Here is a 17,516-nt window from a genome sequence, read left to right on the forward strand (position 1 = left end):
CACGTATGTACAGGGATGTCAGTGCAGTGATGCTCTGGCCAAAAGATGAGAAACCACTTGGATGATAGCAACCATGTACAGAAAAGGAAATGAAAGCTACACATGTATAGAAAAGAGTGTTACATTAAAAATATTTTAAATCATCTTATAAGTGATATAACTTACTTATTGCTAAGATGATCATGACACACGTTTAACTCAAACAGCTGACAAGAGAGCATGATCGGTCTTACATAAATATTCTTTCCATCTTTTTTCTATGGATATAAACAATAAGATACTTATCTCAGGGCAAAAGACTGAGTGATTTTAATTTTTTCATTACAACTTTTAAAAAATATGTTCCTGTTTATACAATAAGTACACATTACTTTTACTGTAATAAAAACAAAAAAAAATTTATTATCATTTGCAAAAATCCTCTAAGCAGCCTCCAGAAATGTGTTTGAAAAAGGTTGTTCCCAAGATATATGTATAAATCACAAAGAACATAAGCTTAGGATTCTCAGCCAAAGTAAGAAGTCAAAGACAAAAATATCTCCATGGCTATTTTTCTAAATGTTCTTCAAAAATTATTTGATTTTTAAAAATTACTTCTCTAAATCAAAAAGAAATCAGATGCACCATGCAGAAAAAGAACTTGGACATCTTTTTTTCACAAGGCTATCCACAGCCAATAAATTGTATCATGAAGCCTGAAATCTCAAACAATTATCAAATTTATCCCAGTCCTTCACATATATGCACACTAATACCAAAAACCACCAGGTCGTCCTCCTCCCTAATGCCATTACTCAAATTAGCTTCTCCTTCACTTCCGCTTAGTCCTAGTCCACAAAGCCTTCATCAGACAATCTTCAGCACCCACTGCTGCGGCGTCTGGGTGAGACCCAGACACCTCTCCCTGAGGTCTTTCAATGGCTTCCACTGCCCTGCAAATCAGTACTAAGGTCCTACACTACAGTGCTGCAGGGAAGTCTCTCGATTGCCCTCAGGGCTCCCCCACCTAGGAAATGTGCTCAGCCTCACTGGTGCACAGCCAGGCCACTTGTATCTCAGAATATTATCTCTACTAAGGACACTGAACAGCTTCCTTCATGGAGCCGGCTGAGCTATCTCTTGTCCCTCATCCAAAAGAATCCTAAAGGCCATCTCATCCACAAATCTTTTAAGGATGGTTAAACACCGAGAGATTCCTACCAATCATCAAAGAACTTCCTCCCCATGTATAACCATATCTATTTGTTCCACAATGGACAGCTACCTTTTAACAGCTCCCTCTTTGCTCCTTCCCAAAATCCCATGTAAAATGCAGCTGTAGCTGAAATAATTCTTCCAGGTTGACCTCCCATTCTCTACTTGGAGCCATTTTCACCTGATTTTTCTGGATTTCTTACCATGATCCTTGTCACAGACTCTCCCTCTGTCTAACCTGTTAAACAGGTAACTTGGTAGGGCCTGCCAGCTTGGTTTTCTTTTTACTCCAATGCTGTCTGACAATTCCCTTAGCCCACAGTTCAAGCTGGTGAGTTCTGTCTACAGCTGAATAACCTGGATCTCACTTACACTCAGACCATGTCATCCATGTGCATGTTTTGCTATTCTTCCCCTCTTACAAAGCGTCCTTTAATATCCTGCTAACTCCAGGAAGATATTTTGCTATTACATGTCTTTTTATATTCCCTTAATAATATTTATGAAAACTTTTAGCTAGCCGTCGCTCCATTTTAACTTCAGGCTCAAACCAAACTTCATCGCATTATTACATGTTCACTAAATTATTAGGTTGCCTTAAATAATGCATGAATATGAATGTACCTAAGTAACATTAATTTTAAACACTTTTTTCTCCTTCACAGTAGTTCCTTTTTGTGATAACTACCAAAAAATATACACTTCACTCTTTCTATACATTTCAAAAATATATGAAGCCAACATAGGATATGCATTTCAAAAACATATGAATCCAACTAATAAATGAAGAAGGAGTGTTGAACTAGAAAATGACCGTTTGGCAACCAGCATAGTAATTAATAACTGTTTTAGGTAAAAATCATCAACGGATCCTGAAGCTACAGGTGAAAGTTTGATGAGTAATAGGATATTCATACAGTCTTGAAGTATCTCCCCACAAGATACCTATTAATTAGAAAGACGGGAAAAAAGTAACTTTTTGAAACCTGGCAAACACCTCTTTAACCACATAGGAGGAAGAGATATCGTGTCCCTCCTGATGTGAAGCACTGAGAAGGGTATGTCATATCTACAGAATTCCTGCCAAAACTGTATAAACTTCATCTAACCAGGAAGAAGCATCATACAACATCAAATTGAAGAACTACACACAGTAAGGTGACCTAATTCTTCAAAATTATTAAGTCAATAAAAATAAGGAAAGACTGACAATGAACTGTTCCAGGGTAAAGGAAACTATGGCCGGCCGCGGTGGCTCACGCCTGTAATCCCAGCACTTAGGGAGGCCGAGGCGGGTGGATCACCTGAGGTCAGGAGTTCGAGACCAGCCTGACCAACATGGTAAAACTCTGCCTCTACTAAAATTCAAAATTAGCTGGGCAAAGTGGTGCATACCTATAATACCAGCTACTTGGGAGGCTGAGGCAGGAGAATCACTTGATCCAGGGACAGGGAGGTTGCAGGGAGCCGAGATCACACCATTGCGCTCCAGGACTAGATCATGAAACAGGATTAAAAAATTTTTTTCTTGTTGCTATAAAGGACATTACCATGACAACAGGTGAAATGTGAGTATGTCTCATCAAAGGTATTAGTAGTCAATCAATCTTAATCCTGATTTACATAGCTGTACTAACATTATATAAATGAATGACCTCATTTCTAAGAACCACTGTTCTTAGAACACAGCATGTGTGTATTGCAATGGAGCACTGTGTCTATTATTCTCAAATGATTACAATAAGCATAATAATAGAGAAAATAAGACAAATGTGATAAAGAGTTAACACTGGGGTCCAGGTGAAACATACATGAAAATTCTTTTAACTGTTTTCTGATGTTTTCCCACATGTCTGAATATTTTCTGCAATAAAAAGTTTAAAAAGTATGTATGGTCATGATTCTAATAGGACCAAAGAACTATTTTAAATATATTCCTCTTAAATATCTTTTATTAAAGTCGAAAATAAGTTGCTTCTCTCTCATTCAAAACTCGCTCCCTTTAAGAAATGATCTATGGGGTGCATCCACACCCTTTTCTTTTATGCTCCAATAAATGCTACTATTACCTCTGCTACAAAATTATAAAGAAAATACTGTATATTGCTTCAGTGGTGGGTTCTAAAGTCCTGCCTCTGACACTTTCTTCAGACTAAAATCCTGCCTCTGACACTTTCTAGTCATGTAACCTCAGGCAAGTTTCTTCAGTGTCCCCAGTTAAAGAATGGGAATAATCACAGGGCTTATCATACAGCATCTATGTCATAATTACAAGGCAATGCATGCAAAACGCTTAACAGTGTCTAGCACATAATGGTGCTTAATAAGTGTTAGCTACTAGTAAACATTAGCTGTTAATTATTAGCCTCATTGTTGACTTCATGTTCTCACTCCAGCTGTTTTTCTTTCTGTCTTGACATTCAATTTTTATTACTTCTTCTGTTGCATGTATCCTTATTTAAATTTTTAGTTTTCAGAAACAAGGGAAAGTATAAGTGTTAAAAATTTTACAAACAAGTGAAATCTTCCTAAAACAGGGGGCCTCAGTCAATGGGTTGGTTTACACCAGTCGGTTTTTAACTCACCTTTCACAGACTTCCCAGCCAGCTGCTGCTCTACTCAGGGAGTTTATTATCAACACTGCACAACTGATGGATTCATATCTTATTACAAGAGACCCAAGGCCTCTGTTCCAGGGCAAAGGCTAACTGACAAGGCCACAAGAAAACATGTAACCTCAGTCCCACATAAAAGTTAACTTTCCTCAGATTTTATGATTATTTGGCCCAATAACATACATTTTCGTCAACTTCCTTTTACTGACCACATGCCACATATTAAAAGACTACACTGGCACCTTATATACATGGGCTTACTGAATCCTCTATGTAGTAAATATCATCAGACTCATTTTACAGGTGAGGAAATACATTCTAGAGAGAAAGCTACCTGCTCAAAGATATGAGTGGCAGAGCCAGAACAGGAATCCAGACAATTCACACTCAAATCTAAAATATTTCCAGTACACTTTGTTGCCCTTGCATATAGGTAAACACATTTAGGAAGAAATGCCACTAATTACATACATCAAGGACACCATTTTTACCAACAATCCACATAAATTTTCTTGAAATAACCTTTCCTAAGGTTTTTTGCTTTTGCTTAGTGCTGCTAACTGTAGCTTTTCTACTTATGACAGAGGCACCTGTCTTTTTAGATTACACCATGGAAATTCACCTCCTACAGCCAACAGGACAAACACTGCAAGGAAAACCTGGAAAGAATGGACAGTCTCTGAAAGGATGTGTCACTTGGTGGCAGCAGCAAGGGGACTGCCAGAAAAGGAAACAGAAGTCACTTAATATGAATCCAATAATCTTTTCTGGCTCTCCTCTCAAGGACACAAGGGGGAAAATAAAACCCTCAATGAAAGCCAAGGTTTTGGAGATAGGCAAAGGAAATGAGAGTAACCTCCCTTATCTGTCAACACAGTGTCCTCCTGCCCATAAACACACTTGATCCAGGGGTATCATGTGCTCTGTAAAGCAGCTTAGGAGAGACTAAATCTTCTACAGTCTACCAAGAAAATGCTACCCAGAAAGGGAGAAACAGGAAAGGAAGAGAGACTTTTTCAGAACCCTCTGCAGCTTACACCTTTTGGTTCTTTATAACCCCATTGAATCCCACTTCTCTGTCAAGGCCTCTCCAACTAAGCATACCCTAACATTTTTTCTTTCTCCACAAGACAGAATTTATACAAATTCCTATGATGCAATTTAGCACTGAATTATTTCCTATCCTACACTGTGCGCTGTCCTCTCATATGCCCTACGTGTCCCTCCAATCAGACCACAGGGCAGAGACAAAGGAAACTCTGGGTTAATAGGGAATCCACAAATTTCAAATATAAGGCAGCACAGAATGGCCTTGTGACAAATGTGCATGGAGATGAAGCCCACACAGATTGGACAGACCTAGACAGCCTAGGCACTAGGCCGGGACCATACCCAGTTTTTCCCTACTGCATAAGTGTAGCAACTGGCACATCATACGTGTTTAATTAACTCTGATTGCTGCATAAGGACTTGAGTTCAAGTCTCAGAAATCTTAATTACTAGCTTTATCACCTGGAACAAGTTAGCTAATTTTTTCAGCATCAGTCTTCTCAGTTGTAAAATGGGAAAAACAATGTCTGTCTCATATGGTAATTATAATTTAAAAAATGAACACATATTTAGCACAATTTCTGGCTCACAGTAAATGCACCACAGCCATAGACTATCATTATTATTCTACAGTATTAAATACAGGTCCACAATTGCTTATCCAAAACTCTAGAGGCCAGATACATTCTGGAATACAGAATTTTTCAAATTTTTAGGAAGGTAAAACAGTGCACAGAGAGAGAGAGTGTGTGTGTGTGTGTCAGGGGGGTGGTGTAATATAGCCCCTTGAACAGAATCCAGGGCAGCAACCCACAATCAAGCACATTAATATTTTGTAGTGAAACACAGCCTAGCCAGGTAAATACAGACCATAAATAGTCTCATGTCAGTCCACTTCAGGTAAAATGGCAAATTAGTAATGAAAAACAGCAGGCTTTCAGAGTGTTTTGAATTTTGAAACTGCGGAGGAAGGCCTGTGGGGCTGTATTCACAAAAAGCACCAAGCCCCTGCTAGGAAGCGTTGTTTCCAATGAGCCCAGTAAAGGTGCAGGTACTTGCACTGGTGTGGTGTGGTGTGGATGTGAGGCTGCATGTTACTGCACTGCTGTGCAGAATCAAAGCTGTCAAGATGACCCGAGAAAACTGCGTAGCGTAAGTTCCCCCCAGTTCCCTCCGGTTGTATAGCCCAGGCAGTCTCTCCAGGACAGGTCATTCTTAACATTTCATCTCTTCTCACCTGAAGAGGGAAGAAGGAAGAACAGAAGCAGCTGGAAATGAGTGCAAGAACCTATCCCCACCATTTTTCCCTTTCAGAAAGTTTTAATCAAGGCAGACAGGAAGAGGAGAACAGATCAATGAGGACAGCCATATTCCAAATTTGGGGTTATTTTTATTATTTAATGTCTCCTGCCAGGATTCCCATGGTCACTATGACAACATGGAACCTTCACAAATTCTTCCATGTTGAACAGCACCCCCATGGTGTAGCACAGTGCTGTTCTGAATGTATGCTTATTTAAATAACCAATTACTCAACCCACAGATGGCTTCTACCACCAAAGAAAGTCCAAGCCAGCTCACTGTAGATGATTAGCAGTAAGCTAACAGAATTCAAACTGATCCTAATACGAGTCTGAGTGAGAGAGGCAAGTTTTTCTGAAGTATCACATAAGGTAGTCTAAAACCAAACGTGATCTATTTAATCCAAACGAATGCTCTCCCCCATTCCCAAATTATATGCAAATGATAAGCCTTCCTACCCATCTCCCAGATGAATCACTAATGGTTCTCACCACTGAAGGAAAAAGTGTTTACCTAAGTGGCACACAGTTGGTACTCAATGTTCTAGTGAAGGGATAGGCAAACCATGATCCAAGGGCCAAAGTGGCCCTCAGCCTGTTTCTGCAGATCAAGTTTTATTGGACACAGCCAAGCCCGTTCATTTACCTATTACCTGTCACTGCTTTTGCAATACAGTGACTCATATTAGTTGAATATTTCAAAGAGCATATGGTCTCACAAAGCCTACAATATGTACTATCTGGGTTTTAAGGAAAAGTTCACTAAACCCTGTTCTTATGAAAGCAGCACTAGCCAGAAAATCAGGGACCTATATTTAAATCTAGTTCCATAATCACTAGTCAAAATTGCCTCATTATTTCTGGGCCTCAGTTACTTCCTGTATAAAATTAGGACACCACTATCTATTTACCCTGCAGGGTTGTTATAAAGACTACATGAGGTAAGACAGATTAACATACCTCAAACTAAGTAAGGAATAAATGGTAGCCATTAAATTGCCATTAATACCACATACACATTTATCTGTTAAGAAACAGTTAAATGCAAAGATACTGAAGCTCCAGCCACTTTTTTTTTTTTTTTTTTTTTTTGAGATGGAGTCTCGCTCTGTTGCTCAGGCTAGAGTGCAGTGGCGCGACCTCAGCTCACTGCAAACTCTGCCTCCCAGGTTCAAGCAATTCTCCTGCCTCAGCCTCTGAGTAGCTGGCACTACAAGCATGTGTCACCATGCCCGGCTAATTTTTGTATTTTTAGTAGATACGGGGTTTCACCATGTTGGCCAGGGTGGTCTTGAACTCCTGACCTTGTGATCCGCCCGCCTCGGCCTCCCAAAGTGCTGGGATTACAGGCGTGATTCACTACACCTGGCCATATTTTTTTAAATAAGCAATTGAGCTGACATTCATCTACCTTCCCTGTTAAGAAAAGAAATAACAACACACAAGTACTATTGTTGGGCAAGCCAAAATTACTTTTCCGTTCTCTTTTTAAAAGAAAGTCCTTAATTAAAAAAATAAATAAATAAATAAATAAAAGGCCGGGCATGGCAGTTCACCCCTGTAATCCTAGCACTTTGGGAAGCCGAGGCAGATGGATCACGCAGTCAGGAGTTCAAGACCAGCCTGGCCAATATGGTAAAACCCTGTCTCTACTAAAAATACAAAAATTAGCCTGGTGTGGTGACGCATGCCTGTAGTCCCAGCTACTCGGGAGGCTGAGGCAGAAGAATCACTTGAACCCAAGAGGCGGAGGTTGCAGTGAGCCTAGATTGCACCACTGCACTCCAGCCTGGGCGACAGAGCAAGACTCTGTCTAAAAAAAAAAAAGTTCAAGAAGCCAAGGTTACAAGGTCAGGTGTAGTGGCTCATGCCTGTAATCCCAGCACTCTGAGAGGCTGAGGCAGCCAAATCACTGGAAGTCAGGAGTTCGAGACCAGCCTGGCCAACATGGCAAAGCCCCGTCTCTACTAAAAGTACAGAAAAAAATTAGCCAGACATGGTGGCACACGCCTGTAATCCCAGCTACTCAGGAGGCTGAGGCACAAGAATCATTTGAACCAGGAAGCAAAGGTTACATTGAGCCAAGATCGTGCCACTACACTCCAGCCTGGGTGGCAGAGTGAGACTCTGTCAAAAAAAAAAAAAAAATTCAAGAAGCCAAGCTTCAAAGTTTTGTTAAATATAAAGCTAATCCCTTTAATCTAAAATATTAAAGGAATTATCTATTAAAGAAATGACAAATAAAGCTGAAACTGTACCTCAGGAATTCAATTTTTAAAATCTTGATTTATAATTAAGAAAAAAAGGGAAGTAGGACCTAAAAGGTAGTTTCCAGGTTTCGGTAAAGCAACCAGCAACACGTGGCTGAGGAGTCTATGTTCCTGAGATCACTCATGGAACCAGTACTTGTTGAGCACCCACAATGTTCCATACTCTGGGCTCCAGATGTGAACATGCAGATGCTGCCACTACACTTAGAGAACTTACAAACCATAAGACATGGCCCTTGAGTGCAAAGACCACCTCTATTAAGTCATATAACATATTAGAGCTTGAGGGCTCCCAAGAGATTATCTAGTCTAACATCTGCATCGTACAAACAGGTTAACTGAGTTGTCCATGGTTACAAGCAAGTTAGTAGTAAACTCCAACTTCCTGACTTTCCTTCACACTAATCTGTCTTTGCTTAGGAATTACTTCACCAAGAGTCAAGTCTGAATCTTTCACTCCTCTGTAACCCTGCAAATGTCATTCTGGAAAAACCAACCAACCTTCAAACTTCTCATTTCCTTTAGACAGTGTTACTACTTTCTTCTTCTGTCTTTCCACAGAACTCTGTATATTTGCATTACTGCACACATTACACTGTTCTGTAACTTGTTTATTTATCAGTTTCCTCTCCATAGACTACGAGTTCCTTGAAGACAATTACTTTCGCACCAACCTAATAATTTAACATCCATGCTAACCCAGTTCCATCCCAAACCTCCTTTTCCTATTACGAGCCTGACACTATTCAAGTATCCGCCCTCTTTCACATGGTCACATGCTTCACTCAAGGGAGGCCCCTACTTAAGACCAGTAGGTTAAGCATGACATTCAAAAGAAATTACGGACACTCGTTTTCCAGTGGTGCTGAGGTGGGCACGCAAAGCCACTCTGGCAAATGTGATGAAAGAAAAGTCTGCTGGGGAGCTTCTGAGAAAGGTTTCCTTCCCCAAGTGAAAGGCACAAGAAGATATTCTCCTTCCCAGGACATTGCCTTAACTACTACTGGATTTATTTGAGACACTAGATTTCCTTGGAGAACTTTAGGTCATTTGAGTCAGTTTCCAATTACTCTTAGAAGCATACTAATATGCACATAGAAAAAGTGGTGGAGTTGTGACTCAAAAACACAGACAAAGTGATTTCACAGACCTTAAAAATGTAACAACCGTAGATAACAGATAACATCTGACTGAATGAGGAAAAGCTTTCAGCTTTTTTTTTTTTTTTTTTTTTTGAGATGGAGTCTTGCTCTGTCACCCAGGCTGGAATGCAGTGGCATGCTCTTGGCTCACTGCAACTTCTGCCTCCCGGGTTTAAGCAATTCTCCTGCCTCAGCCTCCCGAGAAGCTGGGATTACAGACATGTGCCACCATGCCCGGCTAATTTTTGTATTTTTAGTAGAGATGGGGTTTCACCACGTTGGCCAGGCTAGTCTCGAACTCCTGACCTCATGATCTGCCTGCTTCAGCCGCCCAAAGTGCTGGGATTACAGGCATGAGCCATCGCACCCAGCCCGCTTTCAGCTTTTAAGAACTAGAACAGTATAAATATGCCCACTCTCACCCTCTTATTCAACATAGTACTGGAAGTCCTTCCCAGAGCAATTAGGCAAGAGAAGAAATAAAAGGCATCCAAATTGGAAAGAGTAGGTAAAATTGTCCCTATTTGCAGATGACATGATCTCATATACAGAAAAACCCAAAGATTCTACCAAAAACTCTTACCACTGATGACCGAAATCAGTACAGTTACAGGATACAAAATATACAAAAATGAGCATTTCTATACACCAAACAACAAACTAGCTAAAAAAGAAATCAAGAAGGCAATTCCGGCAGGGCACAGTGGCTCACGCCTATAATCCCAGCACTTCGGGAGGCCAAGGCGACTGGATCACCAGAGGTCACGAGTTCGAAACCAGCCTGGCCAATGTGGTGAAACCCCGTCTCTACTAAAAATACAAAAATTAGCCGGGTATGGTGGTGCACGCCTACAGTCCCAGATACTCAGGAAGCTGAGGCAGGACAATCGCTTGAACCCAGGAGGCGGAGGTTGCAGTGAGCTGAGATTATGCCACTGCACTCCAGCCTGGGCAAAAGAGCAAGACTCCGTCTCCAAAAAACAAAAGAAGAAGAAGGAGGCAACTCCATTTATGACAGCTACCAAAAATAAAATACCTAGGAATAAATTTAACCAAGGAGATGAAAGACCTCTACAAGGAGATGAAAGACTTCTACAAGGAAAACTACAAAACACTGATAAAAGAGACTGAAGAGGATACAAACAAATAGAAAGACATCACATGCTCATGGATTGGAGGAATTAATATAGTTAAAATGACAATAGCAATCTACAGATTGAATGCCATTCTACCAAAATATCAATGACATTCTTCACAGAAATAGAAAAAAAGGTCCCAAAATTTGTATGGAACCACAAAAGACCCTGAATAGCCAAAGCAACCCTGAGCAAAAAGAACAAAGCTAGAGGCATCACACTAACAGACCTCAAAGTAAACTACAAAGCTGTAATAACCAAAACAACCTGGTACTATCATAAAAACAGACACATAGGCCAATGGAACAAAACAGGGAACACAGAAATTAATCCAGGTATCTACGGCCAACTGACTTTTGACAAAGGTACCAAGAACACTCACTGGGGAAAGGCCAGTCTCTTCAATAAATGATACTGGGAAAACTGGATATCCAGATGCAGAAGAATAAACTAGATCCCCATCTCTCACTCTATACAAAATCAAGTGTAAATGGATCAAAGACCTAAATGTAAGACTCAAAACGATAAAACTACTAGATGAAAACATTTAAGAAATGTTTCAGGACATTAGTCTGGGAAAATACTTTATAAATAAGACCTCAAAAGCACAAGCAACAAAACCAAAAATGAACAAATGGGATTATAATAAACTAAAAAACTTCAGGGCAACCAAGAAACAACAAGGTAAAAAGACAAGCTACAGAATGGGAGAAGATATTTGCAAATTACTCCTCTGACAGGAGATTTTTTTTTTTGAAGCCAGTCAAATTTAGCAGTGGGGAGTCATATACCAACTTTAGTGACACTATGTTAAATTCTGATAACTCATTACCATTGGACCAGCCAGACAGGGGGTTAATATCTAGAATAAACAAGGAACTCAAATATCTCAACAGAAAAAAAATATATATATCCAATTTTTAAAATCGACAAATAATCTGAACAGACATTTCTCAAAGAAAGACATACCAATGACCAACAAACATATGAAAAAATGTTCGACATCACTAATCATGAGGGAAATGCAAACCAAAACCACACTGAGGTATCATCTCACCCCTGTTAGGTTGGCTATTATCAAAAAGACAAAAAATAATAAATGCTGATGAGGATGCAGCATTTATCATTTTCCCACTGTTGGTGGGAAAGTAAACTAGAACAGCCACTATGGAAAACAGTATGGAAGTTCCTTAAAAAACTATGAACAGAACTACCATAGGATCCAGCAATTCCACTAGTGGGAATTTATCCAAATGAAAAGAAATCAGAATATGGAAGAGATATCTGCTCCCCCATGTTCACTGCAGCACTATTCACAACAGCAAAGAATGAACCTATATGTCCAACAACAGAGAATAGATAAAGAAAATACGGTATATATATTCAATGGAGTATTATTCAGCCATGAAAAAGAATAAAATCCTGTCCTTCACAGCCAACATGGATGGAACTAGAGGGTGTTATCTTAAGTGAAATAAGCCAGGAACAGAAAGCTAAACACCACATGTTCTCACTCATATGTGAAGCTAAATAAAAGTTGATCGCATACGTTAAAAGCAGAAGAGAGGATAGCAGAGGCTGGGAAGGATAGGAGGAAGAGAGGAGTAGGAAGAGATTTGTTAAAGAATACAAAATTACAGTTAGACAGGAGGAATAACTTCTGGTGTTATATACCACTGTAGGATGACTAGAGTTAACAGTAATATAGTTTCAATTAGCTAGAAGGAGGATATTAAACGTTCCCAACACAAAGAAATGATAAATGTTTGAGATGATGGATATACTAATTACCCTGACCTGATCACTACAAATTATATTCATCAAAACATCATTAGGTATCCCACGAGTATGTAAAATTATTTGTCAATTTTTACAAATAACTTTTAAGAAAGAACAAAATTGTAGTGACTAGACTCTATCACCTCTCATCTCTTTTAACACTCCCACCATCCAGCACCAATGCGAAACACGTAAGAAGCAACTGATAATTTCAGCTAAGTGAATAAACAGATGAATGAAATAGAATTTTAGCCAGAGTTTTAAGACAAGTAGGATAGGCTGGGCGCGGTGGCACAGGCGTACCAGCACTCGTCCCAAAGTGTAATCCCAGCACTTTGGGACGAGGAGGCGGGTGGCTTACTTGAGGCCAGGAGTTCAAGATCAGCCTGGGCAACATGGCAAAACCTTGTCTGTACAAAAATACAAAAATTAGTTGGGCATGGGGGTGCACGTCTGTAGTCCCAGCTACTTGAGAGGCTGAAGTGGGAGGACTGCTTGAGCCCAGGAGGTAGAGGCTGCAGTCAGACTCAGTCTCGAAAATAAATATGTGAAGACAGGTAGGATAAATGTTATATCCAGTGATGAGTGAAGTATTAGCGCCATAGGTAACGTATTTAGAAAACAGAGTACATACCAGAGCAAAGGAGTCCTGTGACTTTTTAAGTCCAAACCAATCTCAAAAGATTGAGTCAATGAAAACAGCACAAAATATTCTATTTCTGTAAGCCCCTTCTATAATGTCTATAGCACCTATTAGCAGTCGTGCAAGCTTTCCACTCTTCCTTCCATCTCAACCTTGACCCAAAGGGGCCACCCTCTAGGGAAATGAAAAGAGAGAGTAAGGGGATGGGGATAGGGGAGGAAGCAGAGAAAGGAACACCACCTCTTCAGCACTTCAAGTTCAATCTAGTTTTCATTCACAAAAACTGTCTCTGAAAGGTAAAATGGTCAACCTTCACAACTCATTTGACCCATGGGACCTGGCCCCCACCCCCAGCCCCTGCCAAGGTCACATGAACAGCCTTGACCTTTATATCCTGAAGGATATCCTCTAGGCCATTACACATAGGTCACAGAAAAGTCCTTGACAACCTATTTCTGTCCAGGTACCTGGGCCAGCTTCACAACAGTGACCTGAAGGTAAAATGCTCCACACGCTATTACCAATTCAATCCCCCAGGGAAAATCAGTGAAGACATTTGTTATTTATAAAGGGCAACTCACCAAGGTCTCAGGACCTATTTGCTGCAAAACACAACATACACATTAACTTCAAGGCTACAAATGCTTGCCAACTTTCCAACAAAAAAAAGCCTCCCCTTATCTGTTCACTTGACCTTCTGTCAAAGTGCTAAAGGATAAGAATTTTTTGATCTTCAATGAGTATCAAAGAAAACTCTACTTTCTCCAGAATGAAACAACCCAAGGCCACAATCTGATTGAGTATCTTACTGGAAACCAAGGAAGCATGCTGACTGCTCACAAGGCATTTTTATAAGGGTCAATTTTGATCTACCAGTGCAGCCCAGCCACCTCCAAAAGTGCCTTCTAAAGCACAGCTTACCTTGTAATTGCTAGAGTTCACCCAAGAGGTAGCAAGTCCATCCACAAGTTTATCTAACATGGTCTGGTCATGCTCAAGGTCAGCAGACTTCTGTTTGTCTGAGAAATAGTCTATCAGTTCTTGGCCAACCTGCAATCGTTTCCCCACATCCTTCTGCAACACCTGCGCCAGGCAGGACTCCATGCGAGGCTCCATAGTGGAATTCAAATCCAGATCCAGCAAAAGCTAGAGGGCAGTCAGGATGACTCCCTCCCAGCAGACGTATCTGGGAGGTTGCCTCTTTGTTCGCTGAAGGTTACTAAGAGCCTGTGTTTCAAAGATGCAATCTGGGGAATGGCAACAATGCACCATGTGTGTCTGAAGAGCAGCTGGTAGGATATTAAAAGTCCAATTTAAATAACTAGTAGGAGATAAAGGAGTGAGTGGCAGAGTGATGGTCTACTATTGGGTCTGAAATACTTCATAATTCAGCAGTCCATTCTGAAAAGTAAGAGAAGAGAACGACAAATTAGCACAGATAACACAACACTCAAATGTTACGAAACATTAAATCAAAGACAAAGCAATTCATGCTGCAGAATCATTTATAGTCACAAGCAGAGTGAGAAGCACGAACGGCTTGGCAACCATATCGGAATAACATAATTATTATTTTTATCAGGAAGAACATCGAAGCCCAAAGAAGAGCCAATGAGCCACACAGTTGGCGGGTCGATGTTTTCCACAATTTCCCAGCTTGTAAATGCACCAGTCAGGAAAGCAATCTTCTGCTTTAGCTAGAGTATTTATTTGTAACTTCAATTCTATCTCCCACCAGAAATCTAACACCACTCTGTGTCTGAATCACTGTAGGTACTGCAGCTTATTGCCTTACTCTCAGTCTTCTTAAAAAAAAAAAAAAAAAAAAAAACCAAGTATGGGAAATGAGGAAGGCTCCACAGAAAACACTGTTGACCAAAGTGGCTGGCTCGGTCACATTAAACAAAGTCAAGGGCAGCACCTACATCACACTACTTTACAATGGAGTAAGTGGTAGCCTCCACCTCCTCCTCCCTACAACAAAGAAAAGAAAGACACAAAAAGAGAAAGGAGGTGGGCGCAGTGGCTCACGCCTGTAATCCCAACACTTTGGGAGGCCGGGGCAGGCAGATCATTTGAGGTCAGGAGTTCGAGACCAGCCTGACCAACATGGTGAAATCCCGTCTCTACTAAAAATACAAAAATCAGCTGGGCATAGTGGCAGTGCCTATAGTCCCAGCTACTCAGGAGGCTGAGGCAGGAGAATTGCTTGAACCCAGGAGGCGGAGCTTGCAGTAAGCCAAGATCGCGCCATTATATTCTAGCCTGGGTGACAGAGCACAACTCCGTCTCAAAAAAAAAAAAGGCTGGGCACGGTGGCTCACACCTATAATCCCAGCACTTTGGGAGGCCAAGGCAGGTCAGGAGTTCAAGACCAGCCTGGTCAACATGGTGAAATCCCATCTCCACTAAAAATATAAAAACTAGCCGGGCGTGGTGGTAGACACCTGTAATCCCAGCTACTCGGGAGGCTGAGGCGTGAGTATTGCTTGAACCCAGGAGACGGAGGTTGCAGTAAGCTGACACAGTGAAACTGCACTCCACCCTGGGTGACAGAGCAAGACTCTGTCTCAATAAAAAAAGAGAAAGGCAACAGGCTCATATTCTGATCAGTTATTGACACAGTATTCTCGGCTAACAATAGCACCATTTGGGCCTAGTGTTTTGATATTAAAATTAGGAGATCGCAAAATCATGTTTGAGTAGGGCAAAGTACATGATATGGGAAAAGTACCCAAAACTGTTTTAACTACACAAATTGCATAAGCTCTCTCGTTAACCTACAGCTGCTGGAGCATTGTACACATTTATTTCTTACTTATCCTAAAACCATTACTTAATTCCTTTCATTTTAAACCAAGAAGACCCATAGGAAACCTATCTTCAAGATTTAGTACCTCCCTGATACTGTGCCAAATTGAAGTTTTTTTCACACCAATAGTAAGTCCCAACTTTCAAAGTTTCCAGAAAATATATCTTTGTTTTCTAAATAAAGTAAAATTAAAATTCTCAGTAGAATAACTCACAGTCTGAACACAGCAATTCTCTCCCTTTCTAATACCACCCCATCCCCACCCCTCATCTCAACATAAAAACATTGAGATTCTTTCTGAGGTATGGAATCACATACATCAAGTCACTCAGTGAGGAAAACCCTCCTTCAAAGCCCCAGCACATAACTATCCATCTTCTACTTTACTGCTTCCAACAACACAGAAGAGTGAGGGAGGGATAGCATTCAACAGGACTTAGTAGCTCACAGAGCAATCCTTCCTTATATTGAGGAGAGATCTGCTTTCCAGTCACTTCCAAATGCTGGAACTAGTCCCTCCCTCACAGGAAAGAGCTTCAAAAGCAGCTATTATCCTTCATTCCAATTTTTAGTACAAATATGATACTTCCAGTTCCTTTATCATCTCTTATGTTGGACGAAAGAAGGTATCAACGACACGGGAAAACTTAAGAAACCAAAAGGATTTCTTCCAGACCTAATATTAGTCCAAGAAGCAGACCAAATAAGCACCAGGCTGATGGTGTATTAAAAATGGGCACAAATTCTTTGCTACTCCTCCCTCACCAAGGTGGAGTCCAAGTTCCCTCCTGCGGTGACTCTGGGCTTAACCCTGAGAAATCAGCAACTACAAAAGCAAGCAGAGACTTGCTATGCAAGCAATGGAACTTGCCCTCTTAGAATGCTGCCCTGGGATGGCCATGCTGTAAGGAAGCTGGTCTAGCCTGTTGGACATGAAAGGCCACGTGGGGAACCAACATGCTCTGACCAACAGCCAGCAGCAACTGCCAGACATGTGAGTGAGACCATCTGGGACCATCTACCCATTCCAGTCGTCATCCGACTGCAGTGATGCCAGTAAGTGTAAGGAAATAAGCAGAAAAGCCACCAAGCCAAACCACAGAATTATGAGAAATAACACTTCATTGTTGTTTTATTTAAGCCACTATATTCATAGCAGTTGGTTACACAGTAACAGATAACTGATATACTACTCCTTCTTCCCCTAAACAACTATCATTCATTTTCATTCATTCTCAATGAAAAACAATTTCATAGTGTTTACTCCTTCAAGGGGCCTAAAATGAACAGATACTAACCAATAATAATAATAATAAAATAATAAAATTTAAGGAGCTACATGAGGTGTCAGGTTCTGTGCTTATGTAATACTGATTTATACAATACCATCTCTAATTCTTCAATTTTATAAAGTAGGTGTTAACATCCTTATTTATAGATTAAGAAATTGAGGTAAAGTAAAGGTAAGCAATTTTCCAAGGTTGCATGGACAATGAGTTTCCTTTCCCCACCTTGAAAACATTATTAGAAGTCTTAGCCTAATTCTGTTTTGACTCAAGAAGAGGTCAGATTTC

At 40.5% G+C, this 17,516-nt stretch overlaps 1 protein-coding gene across 5 annotated transcripts in view; it reads right to left on the reverse strand.

The window, feature by feature from the left end:
- LOC112617142 (CLIP-associating protein 1-like) overlaps positions 1–17,516 on the reverse strand; it is a 304,701-nt gene that overhangs the window by 247,297 nt on the left and 39,888 nt on the right. For all 5 annotated transcript variants that reach the window (XM_025373877.1, XM_025373871.1, XM_025373874.1 and 2 more), the window contains exon 2: positions 14,052–14,531. Coding sequence is in view for 4 of the 5 variants with exons in the window: in XM_025373871.1 (XP_025229656.1) it covers positions 14,052–14,246 (195 nt within the window). In the remaining variant the exon portion in view is untranslated. The remainder of the gene's footprint in view (positions 1–14,051; positions 14,532–17,516) is intronic.

This window comes from Theropithecus gelada, unplaced genomic scaffold (assembly GCF_003255815.1).
Source record: "Theropithecus gelada isolate Dixy unplaced genomic scaffold, Tgel_1.0 HiC_scaffold_15884, whole genome shotgun sequence".
NCBI classification, from domain to species: domain Eukaryota; kingdom Metazoa; phylum Chordata; class Mammalia; order Primates; family Cercopithecidae; genus Theropithecus; species Theropithecus gelada.